Source organism: Ranitomeya variabilis, chromosome 5, assembly GCF_051348905.1.
Source record: "Ranitomeya variabilis isolate aRanVar5 chromosome 5, aRanVar5.hap1, whole genome shotgun sequence".
In the NCBI taxonomy this organism is placed as follows: Eukaryota; Metazoa; Chordata; class Amphibia; order Anura; family Dendrobatidae; genus Ranitomeya; species Ranitomeya variabilis.
The window spans coordinates 132,814,404-132,833,253 of NC_135236.1; the positions used below are offsets into that span (position 1 = coordinate 132,814,404).

Below are 18,850 nucleotides of genomic sequence, written 5' to 3' on the forward strand. Positions count from 1 at the left end.
GCATGGAATAATTAAAAGTGTGTATCACTTACTTGGTAAAAAAGAAAAACTGAAGCGGTTTACACTTGAAATACTAGCAGTTTTTGAACAGCTCAAAAAACATAGCCTTAGGCCTCACTCAGATATCCATGATTTTTCACGTGCGCAAAAAGCGGTCCAACATTCATCCGTGCTTGATCCGACCTCCATCAGTGTTTGGTCAGTGTCATTTTTTACCGTTAGTGATTCATCAATGATTTTCATGTTTGGATGACAAAGCTTCTCCTCTCTTCTGCAACGTTATTCACGGACTACACACAGATCCCACCACGTGCTGTCAGTGATTTTCACGGACTCTGACTATTTTCATCCGTGACACCGATTAAAAACAGACATGTGAATAGTATCATAGATTATTAAGATCAACTAATCAGAAGAAGTATTGGTGAGACCAGCGGGTAGGAGGAGGTTCGCAGGGCTCTGGTGCGGCGACCATGGATTACCAATGTGACTGCTGCACCACGGTCCCTAGATTTTTTGTTTTTTTGCTCTACTTTATACAGGATGTGTTAGGGCTAGCGGAACGCACCGAGAAAATATAGAGGTTTTATTATAATAGATGCGTTCGCAGCCCGGGGTCCACCGTGCAGGAGAACCTGCTGCTAGCAAACGGCAGAACTATATGGCGGTACGAGCTAACCCTGTTACTTCACAGAGTAGCCGAAACTCAAAGCACTGCGACCTGTTAGACTTCACAGTGGCACAGGCTAACTACTCAACTGAGAGCAGTCAGTGGTCATGCATGCACACAAACTCCTTGCCGGAGGTGCCAGCATTCTAGGGGCTTATTTCAGCCAGGTCCCTGAATACAAACTCACATGACCACACTGGGGCAAAGCACATAACATAGAACAATACTATGAGCATGCCCAGAGAATATTCTGGGCATGCTCAGAACGAGAAAAGCAGGACTTAGTCCCAGAAGCGTCTGCTTGCCGCTGCCCAGGACTGACTTCCATGGCAGAAGCAGGAAAAGCAGCAGTAACTCTTTGTACAGAGTCAGACTGAGCGAGACGCTGAGCAGGCTCCACTGCGGCAGAAGAAGAATGGGAGACCACAGCGGAGATGGCCCGAGATTCCCCCTGTGCAGAGGCAGGAACTCGACCCCTAACATTACCCCCCTCCTAGGGCCCCCCCCTCCTTGGGACTCGCTACGTTCGAAGGCAGCAATGAGCTGCGGAGCCCGAATGTGCTCAGCAGGCTCCCAGGACCTATCCTCAGGACCGTAACCCTTTCAGTCCACCAAATAAAAATTTTTGCCACGAACCACCCTGCACCCCAAAATAGCGTTCACCTCGTAATCGTCCGTAGACGAACCCGATGTCCCGGCAGACGACTCAGAAAACCGGGACATGTATACGGGCTTAAGGAGGGACACATGAAAGGTGTCGGTGATACCTAGGCGTGGAGGAAGGGCTAGACGGTAGACCACAGGATTACCCTGTTCGAGGACCTTGAAGGGACCCAAGTAGCGAGGTGCAAACTTAGTGGACTCAACACGCAGCCAGATGTTACGAGCGGAGAGCCACACTAAGTCGCCAGGAGCAAAGGTCGGGGCAGGGCGCCGATGTGCATCGGCGGAGGACCTCATTCTCTCCTTGGAGGCCCGGATGGCATCCTGAGTGCGGTCCCAAATGTCCCGTGCCTCCACTGCCCAGTCTGCCACCCTGCAATCAGCAGAGGACACAGGAATAGGCACAGGAACCCGCAGATGTTGGCAGTAATTAAGGAGGAAAGGAGTCTGACCGGTGGAGTCGGCTACAGCGTTGTTACAAAATGTCGTAAATAAGTGACCAGAGTCTGATTGGCCCTCTCAACCAACCCATTCGTCTCGGGATGATAAGCCGAGGAGAGATTTAACTCAATACTGAGTAGACGACAAAGCTCCCTCCAGAATCGAGACGCAAACTGCAGAAGGTAGCCGTGGAAGAGGCACCAAATGAACCATTTTGGAAAAATGGTCGGTGATCACCCAGATAATGGTGCAGTTACGAGACTTGGGTAAGCCCACCACAAAGTCCATCCCAAACATCTCCCAGGGCCTGTCCGCCACCGGCAGAGGGTAAAGCAACCCAGCTGGCCGTTGCCGAGGGGACTTGTTCTTGGCGCAAGAGACACACGCCCGAACATAGTCTGCGACATCACGAGCCATACGCGGCCACCAGTATGTCCTCGCCAGTAACTCAGATGTCCTTTTGGAACCAAAATGTCCACCCACCCTGGACGAGTGTGCCCAAGAGAGAACCTCCGGTCGCAAACTGGATGGTACAAGTCTTGCCCGGAGGCAGACTCTAGCGAAACCGGGGCCACAGTCCTCAGGCTCTCAGTGGGGACAATAAGCCGAGGCTCCTCTTCCTCCTCCATAGATAACACAACGGAGCGAGAGAGAGCGTCGGCACGAATGTTCTTCTCCCCAGAAAGAAAATGGAGGGTGAAATGAAACCGGGAGAAGAACAAGGACCATCTGGCCTGGCGAGAATTTAACCGCTGGGCTGTCTGCAGGTACACCAAATTTTTATGGAAAACGAGCTCCCTCCAAGAGATGTCTCCACTCCGAGAAAGCTAACTTCATGTCCCCGATGGAATAATTCCTCTCTGCTGGTGAGAAGGTCTTAGAAAAGAAGAAGTAAGGATGCTTCCGACCTTGAGCATCCTTTTGGAAGAGGACTGCTCCAGCACCAACAGATGAGGCATCCACCTCCATGATAAAAGGCTTATCTACATCAGGGCGATGTAGGATGGGAGCGCTAGCGAAGTGTGACTTTATGGAGTTAAAGGCCTTGGAGACCTCCTCAGACCACAATTTGGGATTTGCTCCCTTCTTGGTGAGGGCAACCAAGGGAGCTACCAAAGTTGAGAAGTGCGGAATGAACTGGCGATAATAATTAATGAACCCCATAAAGCGCTGCACCGCTTTAAGAGACTGGGGTTCCTGCCAGTCCATCACAGCCTGTAGTTTGGCAGGATCCATAGCCAATCCCTGGGCGGAGATGATATAGCCTAGGAAAGATAAGGACTCCTGCTCGAACATACACTTCTCCAACTTGGCATAGAGGGAGTTAGCCCGTAGGAGGTCAAAGACTTTGCAAACATCTCTCCGGTGGGAGTCAATATCTGGAGAGTAGATGAGAATATCATCCAGATAGACTACGACCGAGGTGGAGAGCATATCCCGGAAGATGTCGTTCACAAAGTCTTGGAAAACGGCTGGGGCATTACAGACCCCAAAGGGCATCACCAGATATTCATAGTGCCCATCCCTGGTGTTAAAAGCCGTCTTCCATTCGTCCCCCTCACGGATGCGAATCAGGTTGTAAGCACCCCGCAGATCTAATTTTGTAAATACCCTTGCTCCCCGAAGCCTATCGAAGAGCTCAGATATCAAGGGCAAAGGATACTTATTCTTAACGGTGACGGCGTTAAGACCCCTGTAATCTATGCATGGATGCAGTTCCCCATTCTTCTTCTGCACGAAAAAGAACCCAGCCCCAGCAGGTGACACTGACTTCCTGATGAACCCTCTTGCCAGATTCTCTTGAATGTACTGAGACATTGCCTCCGTCTCCGGGAGAGATAACGGATAGACTCGACCCCGGGCAGGCTCAGCACCAGGCAAGAGGTCAGTAGGACAGTCATAGGGGCGATGGGGCGGAAGGGTCTCCGCCGCCTTTTTTGGAGAACACGTCCGCATAAGACCAATATTGCTTGGGGAGAGAGGATAGATCTGCGGGTACCTCTGTAGTAGCAACCTGAATGCACTCCCTCTGACACCTACCCCCACAAGATTCACCCCATCCCAAAATTCTGCCTGAGGACCACTCGATATGAGGAGAGTGGTACCGTAGCCAAGGTATCCCCAACAGGACCTCATCAATTCCCTCAGGAATGACGAGCAGAGATATAATCTCCTGATGGGATGGCGACATGGACAGAGTAAGAGGGATGGTCTGGTGTGTTATCTGTGAGGGCAGTGTCGACCCATTCACCACTCGTACCGTTACTAGTTGAGCTAGCATAACCAGGGGTATTGCGTGACGTTGGGCGAAGGCAGAAGACATAAAATTGCCCTCCGCCCCTGAATCCACGCAGAGCTCAACCGAATGGGAGGATGAGCCTATAATAATTGTCCCCTTAAAGGACAATTTAGAGGCAAACGTCGCCGTGTCTAGTGTACCTCCACCTACTACCACTAGACGCTGACATTTCCTCGACCGCTGGGGACATCTGGTGGCAAGATGTCCTGACTGCTGGCAAACATGACAGACCTTTAGTGCCCAAGAGGTCCGGGACTTAGATCCCGCTCGTGACACTTCCATGGCCTCATGTGACTCAGGAACCAGGACTGGAGATTCCAGAGGTTTGGCGAAGGTGGGAGCCAGCCGAAACCTCTGCCTACACTGGGCTCGCTCTAACCTCAGCTCGTTAAAACGGAGGTCAATACGAGTAGAGACAGTTATTAACTCCTCCAGTGTGGCAGGAATCTACCTAGAGGCCAGAGCGTCCTTAACGTGATCAGCCAGCCCCCTCCAAAATATGGGGATAAGGGCTTTATCCGACCACTCCAGCTCAGAAGCTAAAGTACGGAAGTGGACGGCAAAATGGCTGACCAAGGACACACCCTGAGTTAATGCCAGCAGTTGGAGCGCCGTGTCATGGGTGACTCAAGGTCCTAAAAAGACCTGTTTCAGAGTGCTCAGGAACAGCGGAGCACTCTGCACCACATGATCGCCACGCTCCCACAGCGGTGTAGCCCATTCCAACGCCCCCTGTCCGACAAGAAAGACACAATAAATCCCACCTTAGCCCGCTCTGTGGGAAAACGTGCAGCCAGGAGCTCGAGGTAAATAGAGCACTGACTCACGAATCCCCTACAAGATTTGCTATCTCCAGAAAATTTTTCTGGCAGCGGGAGGCGAGATAATGTCGGGACAGGGGTGGCAGTGGACAAGGTTGCTGCAGCCACGCTAGCAGCCTGTACAGCTACTGCGGTAACATCCACAGCTGAGGTTGAGCTCTCGAGAGCCACCAACCTACCCTCCAGCTGCTGGATATACCGCAAGGATATGGCTGAATGTTCGCCATTTACTAGCCAGACCCTGGCGCTAGTATTATGTTAGGGCTAGTGGAACGCACCGAGAAAATATAGAGGTTTTATTATAATAGATGCGTTCGCAGCCCGGGGTCCACCGTGCCGGAGAACCTGCTGCTAGCAAACGGCGGAACTATATGGTGGTACGAGCTAACCCTGTTACTTCACAGAGTAGCCGAAACTCAAAGCACTGCGCCCTGTTAGACTTCACAGTGGCACAGGCTAACTACTCAACTGAGAGCAGTCAGTGGTCATGCATGCACACAAACTCCTCGCCGGAGGTGCCAGCATTCTAGGGTCTTATTTCAGCCAGGTCCCTGAATACATTCACACAAAATCTCCTCGCCGGAGGTGCCAGCATTCTAGGGGCTTATTTCAGCCGGGTCCCTGAACACAAACTCACATGACCACACTGGCGCAAAGCACATAACATAGAACAATACTAGTGCATGGCCGTGTGGCCATGCTAGCCTTAAATAGTTGCAGCACGTACAGGACCTTCCTAGAAGGACCAATGAGAGGCTGCCACAGAGCGTGAGCACCTACAGGACCTTCCTGAAGGACCAATGGCCTTAGCTGCAGTATCTGATCATGTGACCCTCGATCTCCACTGAGAGATCTTACTCTGGGCATGCTCAGAACTAGAAAAGCAGGACTAGAGCGCCGGCCGGACGGAAAGCGAGCACAGCGGTGACGTCACCGCTGTGCTTTCCGGCTGGCGCAGACACAGTGGAGAGAAGCAGAACGCCGGGGGACAGACACCGGAATGTAAGTAAGTATGTACTGTTTGGTTTTTTTTTACTTTTACGCTGGTAACCACGGTAAACATCGGGTTACTAAGCGCGGCCCTGCGCTTAGTAACCCGATGTTTACCCTGGTTACCCGGGGACTTCGGCATCGTTGGTCGCTGGAGAGCGGTCTGTGTGACAGCTCTCCAGCGACCACACAACCACTTACCAACGATCACGGCCAAGTCGTATCGCTGGTCGTGATCGTTGGTAAATCGTTATGTGAGACGGTACCCTTAGTCCCAGAAGCGTCTGCTCGCTGCTGCCCAGCACTGACTTCCATGGCAGAAGCAGGAAAAGCAGCAGTAACTCTTTGTACAGAGTCAGGCTGAGCGAGACGCTGGGACCGACGTCTCCGCTCAGTAGGCTCCACTGCGGCAGAAGAAGAATGGGAGACCGCAGTGGAGATGGCCCGAGATTCCCCCTGTGCAGAGACGGGAACTCGACCCCTAACAGGATGTCCCTAAAGTCCGGACACATAGGCAAAAAAATGCATATTTTTAAGAAATGAAATGTATTAACATTTTATTCAATTGGATTATAAATATTGTCCAGATTTTAGGGACACTCTGTATATGACTGAAACAAAGAGGAAAATATCCACAAAGAAGAAGGAAATGTAACAGGAGCTTTTACCTTCATCAGAGCAGCCTGGCAGCTACAAACATCTCACCTCAGCCGCCAAGTACACATGACACCATTGATTGTTCCACTAATGATTGTTAGATTTCTCTAGACCCAACAAGCTGACAGTTACCATAGTGAAGAGAAACATGACTGTAATATTTCCAACATTGCGTTAAGTACAGCATTATGCTAATGAAAAGCCAGACTTAAAGCAGCGAATGTAGGATAAAGAGACAGAAAACTGAAAATAATCCCAGGACTGCAGAGGTCGCCAGATCACATATTTGGGACATTTGCTTTTAGTAGAATCCATTGCTTCAACTTACTGTGTAAAAGACATTAAAGGGAACCTGTCACCCCCCCCCCCCCCCCCCCCAGGCGTTTGTAACTAAAAGAGCCACTTGTGCAGCAGGAATGCTGCATTCTGACAAGGTGGCTCTTTTAGTTCTTGTTCCTGGCACTGCTGAAATAATCGTTTTTGAAATTTGTCCCTCATACCTTGAAATCACCATGGGGGCAGGTCTTTCCCCCCTAACAGAGACGCACCACAGCCATCACTCATGGCCTCTGCGCGCCGGCTCCTATTCCTTCATTAGCGTCCCCGGCGCCTGCGCTGTAAGGTCGAAGGGTAGCGCAACTGCACATGCCCGAAAAAAAAATAACAGCGCAGGCGCCAGGGACACTAATGAAGGAAGAGGAGGTGGCGCGCAGAGGCCATGAGTGACGGCTGTGGTGCGTCTCTGTTAGGGGGAAAGACCTGCCCCCATGGTGATTTCAAGGTATGAGGGACAAATTTCAAAAACGATTATTTCAGCAGGGGCAGGAACAAGAACTAAAAGAGCCACCTTGTCAGAATGCAGCATTAGTGCTGCACAAGATGGCTCTTTTAGTTACAAACACCTGGGGGGGGTGACAGGTTCCCTTTAAGGAATATATATCGGGATACATACGCTCTGTTTGGAAATGCTGCAAATTGCACTAAATTTGGCATATTAAACACTTTTCTTTCTCTTACTCAAGGCTGTCATATTGCACCACTGTTAGCGGCAAGTTTATGTATATACAGGTCCTTCTCAAAAAATTAGCATATAGTGTTAAATTTCATTATTTACCATAATGTAATGATTACAATTAAACTTTCATATATTATAGATTCATTATCCACCAACTGAAATTTGTCAGGTCTTTTATTGTTTTAATACTGATGATTTTGGCCTACAACTCCTGATAACCCAAAAAACCTGTCTCAATAAATTAGCATATTTCAACCGTCCAATCAAATAAAAGTGTTTTTTAATAACAAACAAAAAAAACATCAAATAATAATGTTCAGTTATGCACTCAATATTTGGTCGGGAATCCTTTGGCAGAAATGACTGCTTCAATGCGGCGTGGCATGGAGGCAATCAGCCTGTGACACTGCTGAGATGTTATGGAGGCCCAGGATGCTTCAATAGCGGCCTTAAGCTCATCCAGAGTGTTGGGTCTTGCGTCTCTCAACTTTCTCTTCACAATATCCCACAGATTCTCTATGGGGTTCAGGTCAGGAGAGTTGGCAGGCCAATTGAGCACAGTAATACCATGGTCAGTAAACCATTTACCAGTGGTTTTGGCACTGTGAGCAGGTGCCAGGAAGCATGAAGTGCTCCAAAATCTCCTGATAGCTAGCTGCATTGACCCTGCCCTTGATGAAACACAGTGGACCAACACCAGCAGCTGACATGGCACCCCACACCATCACTGACTGGGTACTTGACACTGGACTTCAGGCATTTTGGCATTTCCTTCTCCCCAGTCTTCCTCCAGACTCTGGCACCTTGATTTCCGAATGACATGCAAAATTTGCTTTCATCAGAAAAAAGTACTTGGGACCACTTAGCAACAGTCCAGTGCTGCTTCTCTGTAGCCCAGGTCAGGCGCTTCTGCCGCTGTTTATGGTTCAAAAGTGGCTTTACCTGGGGAATGCGGCACCTGTAGCCCATTTCCTGCACACGCCTGTGCACGGTGGCTCTGGATGTTTCCACACCAGACTCAGTCCACTGCTTCCTCAGGTTCCCCAAGGTCTGGAATCGGTCCTTCTCCACAATCTTCCTCAGGGTCCGGTCACCTCTTCTCGTTGTACAGCGTTTTCTGCCACATTGTTTCCTTCCAACAGACTTACCATTGAGGTGCCTTGATACAGCACTCTGGGAACAGCCTATTTGTTGAGAAATTTCTTTCTGGGTCTTACCCTCTTGCTTGAGGGTGTCAATGATGGCCTTCTTGACATCTGTCAGGTCGCTAGTCTTACCCATGATGGGGGTTTTGAGTAATGAACCAGGCAGGGAGTTTTTAAAAGCCTCAGGTATCTTTTGCATGTGTTTAGAGTTAATTAGTTGATTCAGAAGATTAGGGTAATAGGTCGTTTAGAGAACCTTTTCTTGATATGCTAATTTATTGAGACAGGTTTTTTGGGTTATCAGGAGTTGTAGGCCAAAATCATCAGTATTAAAACAATAAAAGACCTGACAAATTTCAGTTGGTGGATAATGAATCTATAATATATGAAAGTTTAATTGTAATCATTACATTATGGTAAATAATGAAATTTAACACTATATGCTAATTTTTTGAGAAGGACCTGTAAAGGTCTTTAATCTGTCAGCAGGATTTATCCCTTCCCCCCCCAAAAAAAATATATTTTTACAAGCATGTAGCTCTTTCAAAGACAAGTCCAACAATACCTATAATCAGTCCGTTCCTACACTACTGAGAAATCAGTGTTTGAATATGCAAATAAGGGTGAAGTGCTATAGTAGATCTGAAGCCTCTGTCAGTCCAGCTCTATTCCCTGCCCAGCGCCGCCTCCTCCTGCTTGAGTAATGTCTCGTTTACCTGAAGTCACACAGCATAGAGGCTGTCAGTCAAGCAGGAGCAGGTGGCGCTAAGTGAGGAATAGAGCTGGAGTGACAGAGGCTTCAGATAGTTCTTCAGACTCATTTGCATATCAATTCAAATGCTGATTTCTCAGTAACGGAGGAACAAGTTGTTACCTACTGATTAGTGGGATTTCAACCGCTGGGACCTGTACTGGTGGGCAGAACAGGGAACTTATACCCCTGTTATTATAGTGTGTCGGTGTGCATGCTTGATCATTCCTCATGGGGATTTCTCCAGCAGTCCCATTGAGAATAAAGGGGCGGTTGAGCATCCACATTACCGCTCTATTCTACCAGGGATGAAAATTCCCCATTCTGTTAATCAGTGCAGTGCTAGTGGTCGGACCACCACGATAAATAAGTTATTACCTTTCTTACGGATAGATGATAACTTGTTTTCACGACACCACCTCTTTAATTTTGCAAACTACACCTGTCTAAATGTTCTTCAAAGCGTATATCAATATAGTTTAAAAAAAAAAAAAAGGTATAGTAAATTTGACATGCCAGGTACTCTATTCTGTGCACATAAATCCCTCAAACTGACCGAAAATTTGGTGCATATTATCACAGGACCACCAGCAAAAGAACAGAGGGAGCAGAGCGTGTGAGGGGATTCACAGACATGCACCCCCCAACCCCAGCACAATTGGGAACCTGCATACTGCTTAATTTTCCAGGTGCGATGACTGACCACCACGTTCCTATGTGACACACAACTGAGGGAAACACCATATACAGGATTTAGCACTGTAACAAATGAAGAATTATCAAAAGCTGAAGGAAGTCGAAATCCCTGCCATTATCCTGCAAACACTGGAGACAAAATATCGCTGCCATTTATGAAAGCCTGTGCCCGGACTGAGGCGGGAAAGATAAAATACTGCAGGTCCTACCAGCCAGTTACTACACTGACGCTTTTAGTATGGACATGAAAAGATAGGGGCCAGGAGTTTATTGGTAGGTACGGCGCTGCCTGGCTTCTGCATGCCAGTGTATGAAATCTAGATGCATCCACGGTGGCAGACTGAAAACCGAAGATTTAATGCAAGGTGAGAAAAGCATGTTCTTATCTCTTCCACAACTCGTAGAAGCGGATTATTCCTGCGATCTGTAAAGGTAACGTCCTTAGGCTGATCACATCATATACATCCAGAGTGTCCATAAAAATGCACAGGGGTATACACGTGGGCGGTGTGCACTGATAGCAGGCAATATCCCCCAGAATAAACACATGTATGAGTGGGATGGAAGGTTGTTCCCAAGGCGATGCGTGATCCTCTATCAATAGGACACTAATCATTGGGGGTCCAGACCGCGGGGACCCAATAATCATGCAAATGGAGCTCTGGAAGCTGGGACACAGGTCCACCATCCTAAATGCAGATGTGCCCCCTCTACCTCGCTCCATTCATTATCTATGGGACTGTAGGTATAGGAATGACCCCTCGGAATAGCGCTGCGCCCCATAGTTATTGGGGGACAGGTATAAAACTAATGGAAGAGAAAGGAAGCTGACAACAACCAATCAGATTCCGGCTCTCATTACTGTGCAGTCCTCTGGCACATGACAGCTGCGTCCTGATTGGTTGTTACGAATACTCTTCTCATGCTCCAGCTCTTATAGATGTGCCGCAATTCACACAACATATCGCGACATTCAGGGCGCAATATCCCCGGCGGGCAGTGCAAGCACCGGCATCGTTCTGCAGCATGCCTCCGTCCTGGCAGCTGGGGATAGTTGGTACACACCAGGCTGAGGCTGCGGACAACTCGGGGAAGAGTGGCAGTGATGCGCACAGTGATGCCGGGATACCACCCACCCTGCACCATGCCCGCCACTTACAGATGTCATCATCGCAGAGCAGTGCACTCTCCATTCCAGAGCCGCCTCAGCTGAGCCTCATCCCGCCGGGTGTCCCCGCCAGCCCTTCCCCGGGCAGCCTGCACCCTCCGGGGGAGATGTGCGAGTCAGTGCGCAGGAGCTGCCGGCCGGTGACGTCACGGGTGGGGCACGGGCGGGGGAGGAGCGGCGGCTCCGGCCACAGTCGGGCACTGACAGCAGGCTGAGCTGTGAGCTCCTGCAGCCGCGGCGGCCACTGACGGACGTGTGCGCACAATACAGCGCCCCCAGCGGACAGCGTCTGCTACAGCCTGTCCCCTACTGACAGACACCTCACCTGTGGTGGTGACCCAGAGGTGCTCCAGTCTCACCCCTCTTATCCCTGCAAATTCCTGAGTGGCATCATCCATCATTTCTATACACGGCCCCACAGTACCGGCATTATATGGGCACAATGCCATCATGTGTCCTGTGGATGGTAGGTAATACAGAGCGCCACCATCATTTCCCTGCCAGTTGCCCTCTGATGGGTCTAGTGTGGTGTGGTCACTTTCAGTGGTGGTCCGCCTCAGCTCAGGGGTAGGTGTCGTCACATTTACGGACAGGATTGCCACCAGGAATTTCAAGGCCCCATACTGGCAACATTTTCCACAGGAGCTCTGTATATAGTGTACAGGTAATACAGGGATCACCAGTGACATTATACACCGGAGCTCTGTATATAGTGTCAGCAGTAGCATAGCTACTGAGGGGGCAGTTGCCCAGGGCCCCGCGCTCTGAGGGGGCCGACCCGGAGCTACACTACTGTAGCTGTATCGGCGTGCCGATACAGTTACATTCTGCGGCAGAGCAGGGAGAATTGATCTCTCTGCTCTGCCGCCCGGCCGCTATGAGCAGGCGGGGGGCCCCGGTGCCAGCAGTGGGCCCCCCGCCCATCATCGGAAGGTCAGCTGTAGCGGTATTTAGCCGATACAGCTGATCGCGTAGTGCTCCTTCTTCCATCATCACTCTCTCATCGTCTGACATCGTCGACGCAGACACTGACAGGGAGCGTGATGACGTCACTAGCCAGTGCCCACTGTCAGGAGATGAGCGGGTGCTCAGAGCTGAGGAGGAAGAGAGGTGAGTTTTTGTTTTTTTTACGGGTGCTGCCTTATACTACAGGATCTGCCTATGGGGGTGCTGCCTTATATTTAAGGGTCTGCCTATAGGGGTGTTGCCTTATATTACAAGGTCTGCCTATAGGGGTGCTGCCTTATATTACAGGGTCTGCCTATAGGGGTGCTGCCTTATACTACTGGATCTGCCTATGGGGGTGCTGCCTTATACTACAGGATCTGCCTATGGGGGTGCTGCCTTATACTACAGGATCTGCCTATGGGGTGCTGCCTTATACTACAGGATCTGCCTATGGGGGTGCTGCCTTACAGGGTCTGCCTATAGAGATGCAGTCTTATACTACAGGGTCTGCATATAGGGGTATTGTCTTATACTACAGGATCTGCCCATGGGGTGCTGCCTTATATTACAGCGTCTGCCTATAAGGGTACTACCTTATATTACAGGGTCAGCCTATAGGGGTGCTGCCTTATATTGCAGGGTCTGCCTATAGGGGTGCTGTCTTATACTACAGGGTCTGCCTATAGGGGTACTGTCTTATACTACAGGATCTGCCTATGGGGTGCTGCCTTACATTACAGGGTCTGCCTATAGGGGTGCTACCTTATATTACAGGGTCTGCCTATGGGGGTGCTGCCTTATATTGCAGGGTCTGCCTATAGGGGTGCTGCCTTATATTACAGGGTCTGCCTATAGGGGTGCTGCCTTATATTACAGGGTCTGCCTATAGGGGTGCTGCCTTATATTACAGGGTATGCCTATAGGGGTGCTGCCTTATATTACAGGGTCTGCCTATAGGGGTGCTGCCTTATACTACAGGGTCTGCCTATGGGGGTGCTGTCTTATACTACAGGGTCTGCCTATGGGGTGCTGCCTTATATTACAGGGTCTGCCTATGGGGGTGCTGTCTTATTCTATAGGGTCTGCCTATGGGGTGCTGCCTGATACTACAGAGTCTGCCTATGGGTGCTGCCTTGTGCTATAGAGTCTGCCTATGGGGGATGCAGTATACAGTATAGAGTTTGCTTATGGGGGCTGCCTTGTGATATAGAGTCTGCCTGTGTGGGGTGCATTATACAATATAGAGTAGGCCTATGGGGAGTGCATTATACTATATGGAGGATATCTAGGGGACCATCATACAGTGTGGGGATTACAGTGAAGGGGACATCATACAGTGTTGGTTCCATCAAACAGTTTGGAGGCTGCTAAGGGGTCAGTATACTGTGTGGGTGGTACTATACAGTGAGGGACATTATACTGTGTATAAGAGAGCATCATACTGTGTATAGGGGAGCTGTACAGGGGGGAGACTCGGGACATTATTAAATGTAAAGTGGCCACTTATTGTTATAGGGGAACTCGGGTTACTGTGACTATCAAAGGGGCACATGCAGGACATTATATCTTTCTAGGGGGCAAAATATGGGCACTGTTTTCTAGGGCACTTGCACCCGGCTTTACTATATTATAGAGGGTTGCTTTAGAATTTAGAGGGCACAGAAAAACACACAGCAGGTGCAGTAATAGGGACACATACGGCAGCAGCAGCTCAGTAATGGGGTATCAGCAGGATGAGGAGTTTGTGCAGGTTGGGAATAGATGGTAATGGCTGGAATATGAGAAGTGAAACGTGTCTTTGTTGTATTCTCTGCAGACGAGTCCTGGCTGTAAGAAGTTGTCATGTCGGTCTGTGCCAGATGGAAAGGACGGGAAAAATGAACGATTCCATCAGAAAGAACGTCACTCAGCAGTAAGTTATTATCTGTAACTGTGCTGTGATCTCTTATATGTTCTGTAGGACTGGTATCTACCATTGACCATATGAAATATCCATATTGTTCTTTATATAGAGATTATCTTCAGAAACAGCGCGGTCATCTGCTGAGGTCTCCTCCAGTATTAGAACACGTCACCCAGTTGTAATCAAGGTTACCTGGCTAGGGGCCCACTCAGAAGCTTCGCCCCCCCTGAACCAAAACCCTAGCTACGCCTCTGAGTGTCAGTGTACAAGTAATACAGTGATCACCAGTGACATTATACACCGGAGCTCTGTATATAGTGTCAGTGTACAGGTCATACAGTAATTACCAGAAACATTATACACAGGAGCTCTGTACATAGAGTACAGGTAATACAGTGATCACCGGTAACATTATACACAGGAGCTCTGTATATAGTGTCAGTGTGCAGGTAATACAGTAATCACCAGTGACATTATACGCAGGAGCTCTGTGTATAGTGTCAGTGTACAGGTAATACAGTGACTTTATACATAGGAGCTCTTTATATAGTGTCAGTGTACAGGTAATACAGTATTCACCAGTAACATTATACACAGAAGCGCTGTATCTAGTGTCAGTGTACAGGTAATACAGCGATCACCAGTGATATTATACACAGAAGCTCTGTATACAGTGTCAGTGTACAGGTAATACAGTGACCACCAGTGACATTAAATACCGGATATCAGTATATAGTGTCGATGTATAGGCAATACTGTGACCACCAGTGACATTATACACAGGAGCTCAGTATATTGTGTCGGTGTATAGGTAATACAGTGACCACCAGTGACATTATACACAAGCTCTGTATACAGTGTCAGTGTACTGGTAATACAGTGATCACCAGTGACATACACAGAAGCTCTGTATATAGTGTCAGTGTACAGGTAATACAGCGATCACCAGTGACATTGCACACAGGAGCTCTGTATATAGTGTCAGTGTACAGGTAATACAGGGATCACCAGTGACATTATACACAGGAGCTCTGTATGTAGTGTCAGTGTGCAGATAATATAGTGATCACCGGCGACATTATACACAGGAGCTCTGTATATAGTGTACAGGTAATACAGTGACCACCAGTGACATTAAACACAGGAGCTCTGTATATAGTCTCAGTGTTTAGGTAATACATTATACCCAGGAGATCTGTGTATAGTGTACAGGTAATACAGGGATCACCAGTGACGTCTCTAGTTGAAGTCCTTCGTCTTCGCTTTTCTTCTTCATACAGAGCAGACCACCATCACAGCCAGGACTCGTCTTTACAGAAAATAACAGTCCTCACTTTTCACTAACTTCTACACTTTGTCAGATGAATAAAAAAGCAACATAGTGTAGCCCTGCACAGTAATAGGACACCCCCCTCAATTCATCATTTGCTTTCCACAACTCTCAATTCATTATCATTTGCTGTTCCTCATCCCTCAGTCTCAATTCATCATTATTTTCTCTCTCCCCACCCCCATTCTCAATTTATAATCATTTACTCTCACCATCCCCGGTCTCAATTCATAATTATTTACTCTTCCACCTTCAATACAAAATCCTCTACTATCCCCCACCCTCTATTTATCATTTACTCTCCCCCCACACTCAATTCATCATTTGCTGTCCCCTGGCCCCACCCCTAATTCAACATTATTTGCTACCCCCAGACCCATTTGATTCATTTTATTAAAGAAAAATAAATGTTTTTCATACTTACTTCTCATACAGTCCCGTCCAGCTCCACTGTCCAGTGTGCATTTGTGCTGGTGCTTGCGCGATGAAGTCATCACGCAAGGCGCCGTCACCAGCACATCACAGAAGAGGAGGGAGCTCCAAGCTGCGAGTTTTGCCATTCTGTTGACGGCTGTGGAGCTCCAGGAAAGCTCCCTTCACTGACGAGATGTGTGCCACAACTCTTCCCTGCTCCTGGGGCCCGGTGAGCAGAAGCAAAAGCCCCCTCATTTGCTTATGCTCACCAGGCCCCATATTCCAGTAAGGTTACCAATGCCCTGATGGGGCCCTGGCACTATAATGCTTATTAAACTGATCCCTGCTATGAAGAATCCGATCTGTGGATGTTGAATAATCATCCTCTAAAATTTTCATGGAATTACATCTTCCGTGCATCATGGCGGGCCAAGGGGGGTAGGGCTTTCTCCCGCTTCTCCGCTCATCCACCAGCCTTCTCTAATTCTTTTACTGGTCCCTGATTATTCATTGACCTGCCTCCTTTTTAAAACTTTGCGCCACTTCCATGATTGAAGTGTGATTCTACAGCTGGCTTTTGGGCCTTCAATAATATGGCGCCAGAGGCGGCTCAATCGCAGATTGAGATTTCTGCTTAATGAAGACGTCATTGAGCTCAAATCTTGATCTGTGCATGTGCTGCCACTGGGGCCATTTTCTTGACAACCAGCCATATGGCCATAGACCCGTAAAAGAAAAAGAGGAGGTGGTGGTACGGCGGAGGAGCAGAAGAAGGCCCTAGGTCTGCCCCAATGCATAGAAGACGTCATTGGATGAAAACTTTGGAGGATGATTATTCAACGACCACTGATTGGATTCCTTCACAGCAGGGATCGGATTAATCAGCATCACAGTACCATTATGGCCACGGCATTACTTTATAGTGCTAAGTCCAGCTGACAGGTTTTTTTGTGTAGACCGACGGTATGCAAAAAGTCACAGAATCAAGATTTGTCCGATTTACACACCAAACTCACATATCAGTGAATAAGTCAGTAATTTAAATAGATCACATCCAGCCTAGACAGCTAAACATTTTTATTGGAGGGCCCTATGAATCTGAAGGTCCACTTAGTGGCAGTGATAAAATAGTGGGGATTGTTGAAGTCTATAACTAGAGAGGAGACAATTTGTTCGTTTTTTGTCCCCAAATCTGATGTTGACATATTCGTGCCATATTCGAACACTGTATGTATGTATGTTTGATGATCGATTCTGAACATATTCAGAAATTTCTACTCCCATTGACTCTAATGACGTTCGGCTGTGTTCGACGAATATTGCAAGAGCAATATTCAATGCCGATCGTATTCGGAACCGAATCTGAACAAATTTTCTCATCTTTACCTATAACAAACCTTGGGTCCCTTTCACAAGGACAATATTATTCTATGCATTCTCTTTGCCTTCTAACAGGTAGAATGTGTTCCATTACAGACTATGGACATGTTTACATCTCAATTTTTTGTGGATGATCAATCTGCAAATCAGAACTGAGACAGATCCGATTTTCATCTGATTTGTAGATAAAGGCCAATCTATTCAGTGAAGTCAATGAATCTGTTAAAAAAATGGACAAAACCAACCATGTTGCTTGTACTGCCTGTTTACCAGTGTCTAGACATAGGGTAAGCAAGGCTAGGAAATATTTAGCTTTTTACTTTGCTTTTGAGAAAAATATGCCACACTGAAGAGAAAAACTGACACACCAACCAAAATCGGATGAAAATTAGAAATAAAACACTAATTAAAAGCTGACATGTGAACGGTGCCTGAGGCCTTAATCAGATGTCAGTGACTTTTCGTGTATGGAAAAAAATGTCAGATTTTTGTCAGTTTTCTACAATCAAAGTTTCATCAGTTTTTCTCATATGCAAAATAAATGCATAAATTGAAAAGCTTATTATATGATAAGTGTGTAAACCAAACAGCACATGAATTTTGTGCCACGACTAGGATACAAAATGGACACCACACGGTCTTCAAAAAAAATAGGACATGTGAACTGCCACACAGTTTATATTGGGTATGTGTTCTATCCGTGAAAAATATGGATAAGACACAAACATGAAAAATAGACATCTGTAAGTATGAGGCATAAAACATATGCTTACACACTGATACAAGAGCTAGAAAAATCTATTTCAGATTTCAGATATTTCCAGTTAAAGGGAACCTGTCAATTCAGAAAATGCCATTTACCTGCAGTATTTAACTGGAGGTAATAGGGTTAATCTACAGGTCATTAGCATTAGAATGCTATCCTATCACCTGACTGAAAGTGCAGCTACAGGAAGAAAATTAACTTGTTTCTTCCCAGGAGCTGACTTTCATTCATGTGGCAAAACAATCACCACTCACAATAATGTGAGCGACTGATGTAAACACATCCCCACACTTTGATTGACAGATTGCTCTGCAGATACACGCTGCACCCTGAGCTGTCAATCAAATTGCTGGGGCGTGCTTACAACCACTGCTCAATGTGTAAAAGTAAGATTTTATTCAATCTGTCACTAAACAATTTCTCAATATTTGACAAGACTGAATTTCACAGAGATTTTTTTAATTCCTGACAAAGTAAGTTAATAATATAACTTACATAACTTACATTACAAAATCATGAGATTTACTCTAATTGGTTGATGCAAAAATGAATACATCCCACATCAAAAGCGAATACATATAGTATTTTGTATGACCTCCATGATTTTTAAGGACAGCACCAAATCTTCTAGCCCTGGAATAAACAAGTTGGTGACGTATTACAACATCTACGGTATTTTTTTCCTTTCTTCAAGAATGACCTCTTTTAGGGCATGGATGATGGATGGAAAATGAAGCTCAACTTATCTCTTCATAATTCCCCATAGGTGTTCGATTGGGTTCACATCCGGAGA

The 18,850-nt window shown here is 47.4% G+C and overlaps 1 protein-coding gene across 1 annotated transcript in view; it reads right to left on the minus strand.

The window, feature by feature from the left end:
- Positions 1 to 11,470, minus strand: part of ANKDD1A (ankyrin repeat and death domain containing 1A) — a 43,609-nt gene extending 32,139 nt beyond the window's left edge. The window contains exon 1 of the mRNA XM_077263335.1: positions 11,308 to 11,470. Coding sequence (XP_077119450.1) covers positions 11,308 to 11,341 — 34 coding nt within the window. The 5' untranslated portion in view covers positions 11,342 to 11,470. The remainder of the gene's footprint in view (positions 1 to 11,307) is intronic.
- Positions 11,471 to 18,850: the final 7,380 nt, after the last annotated feature.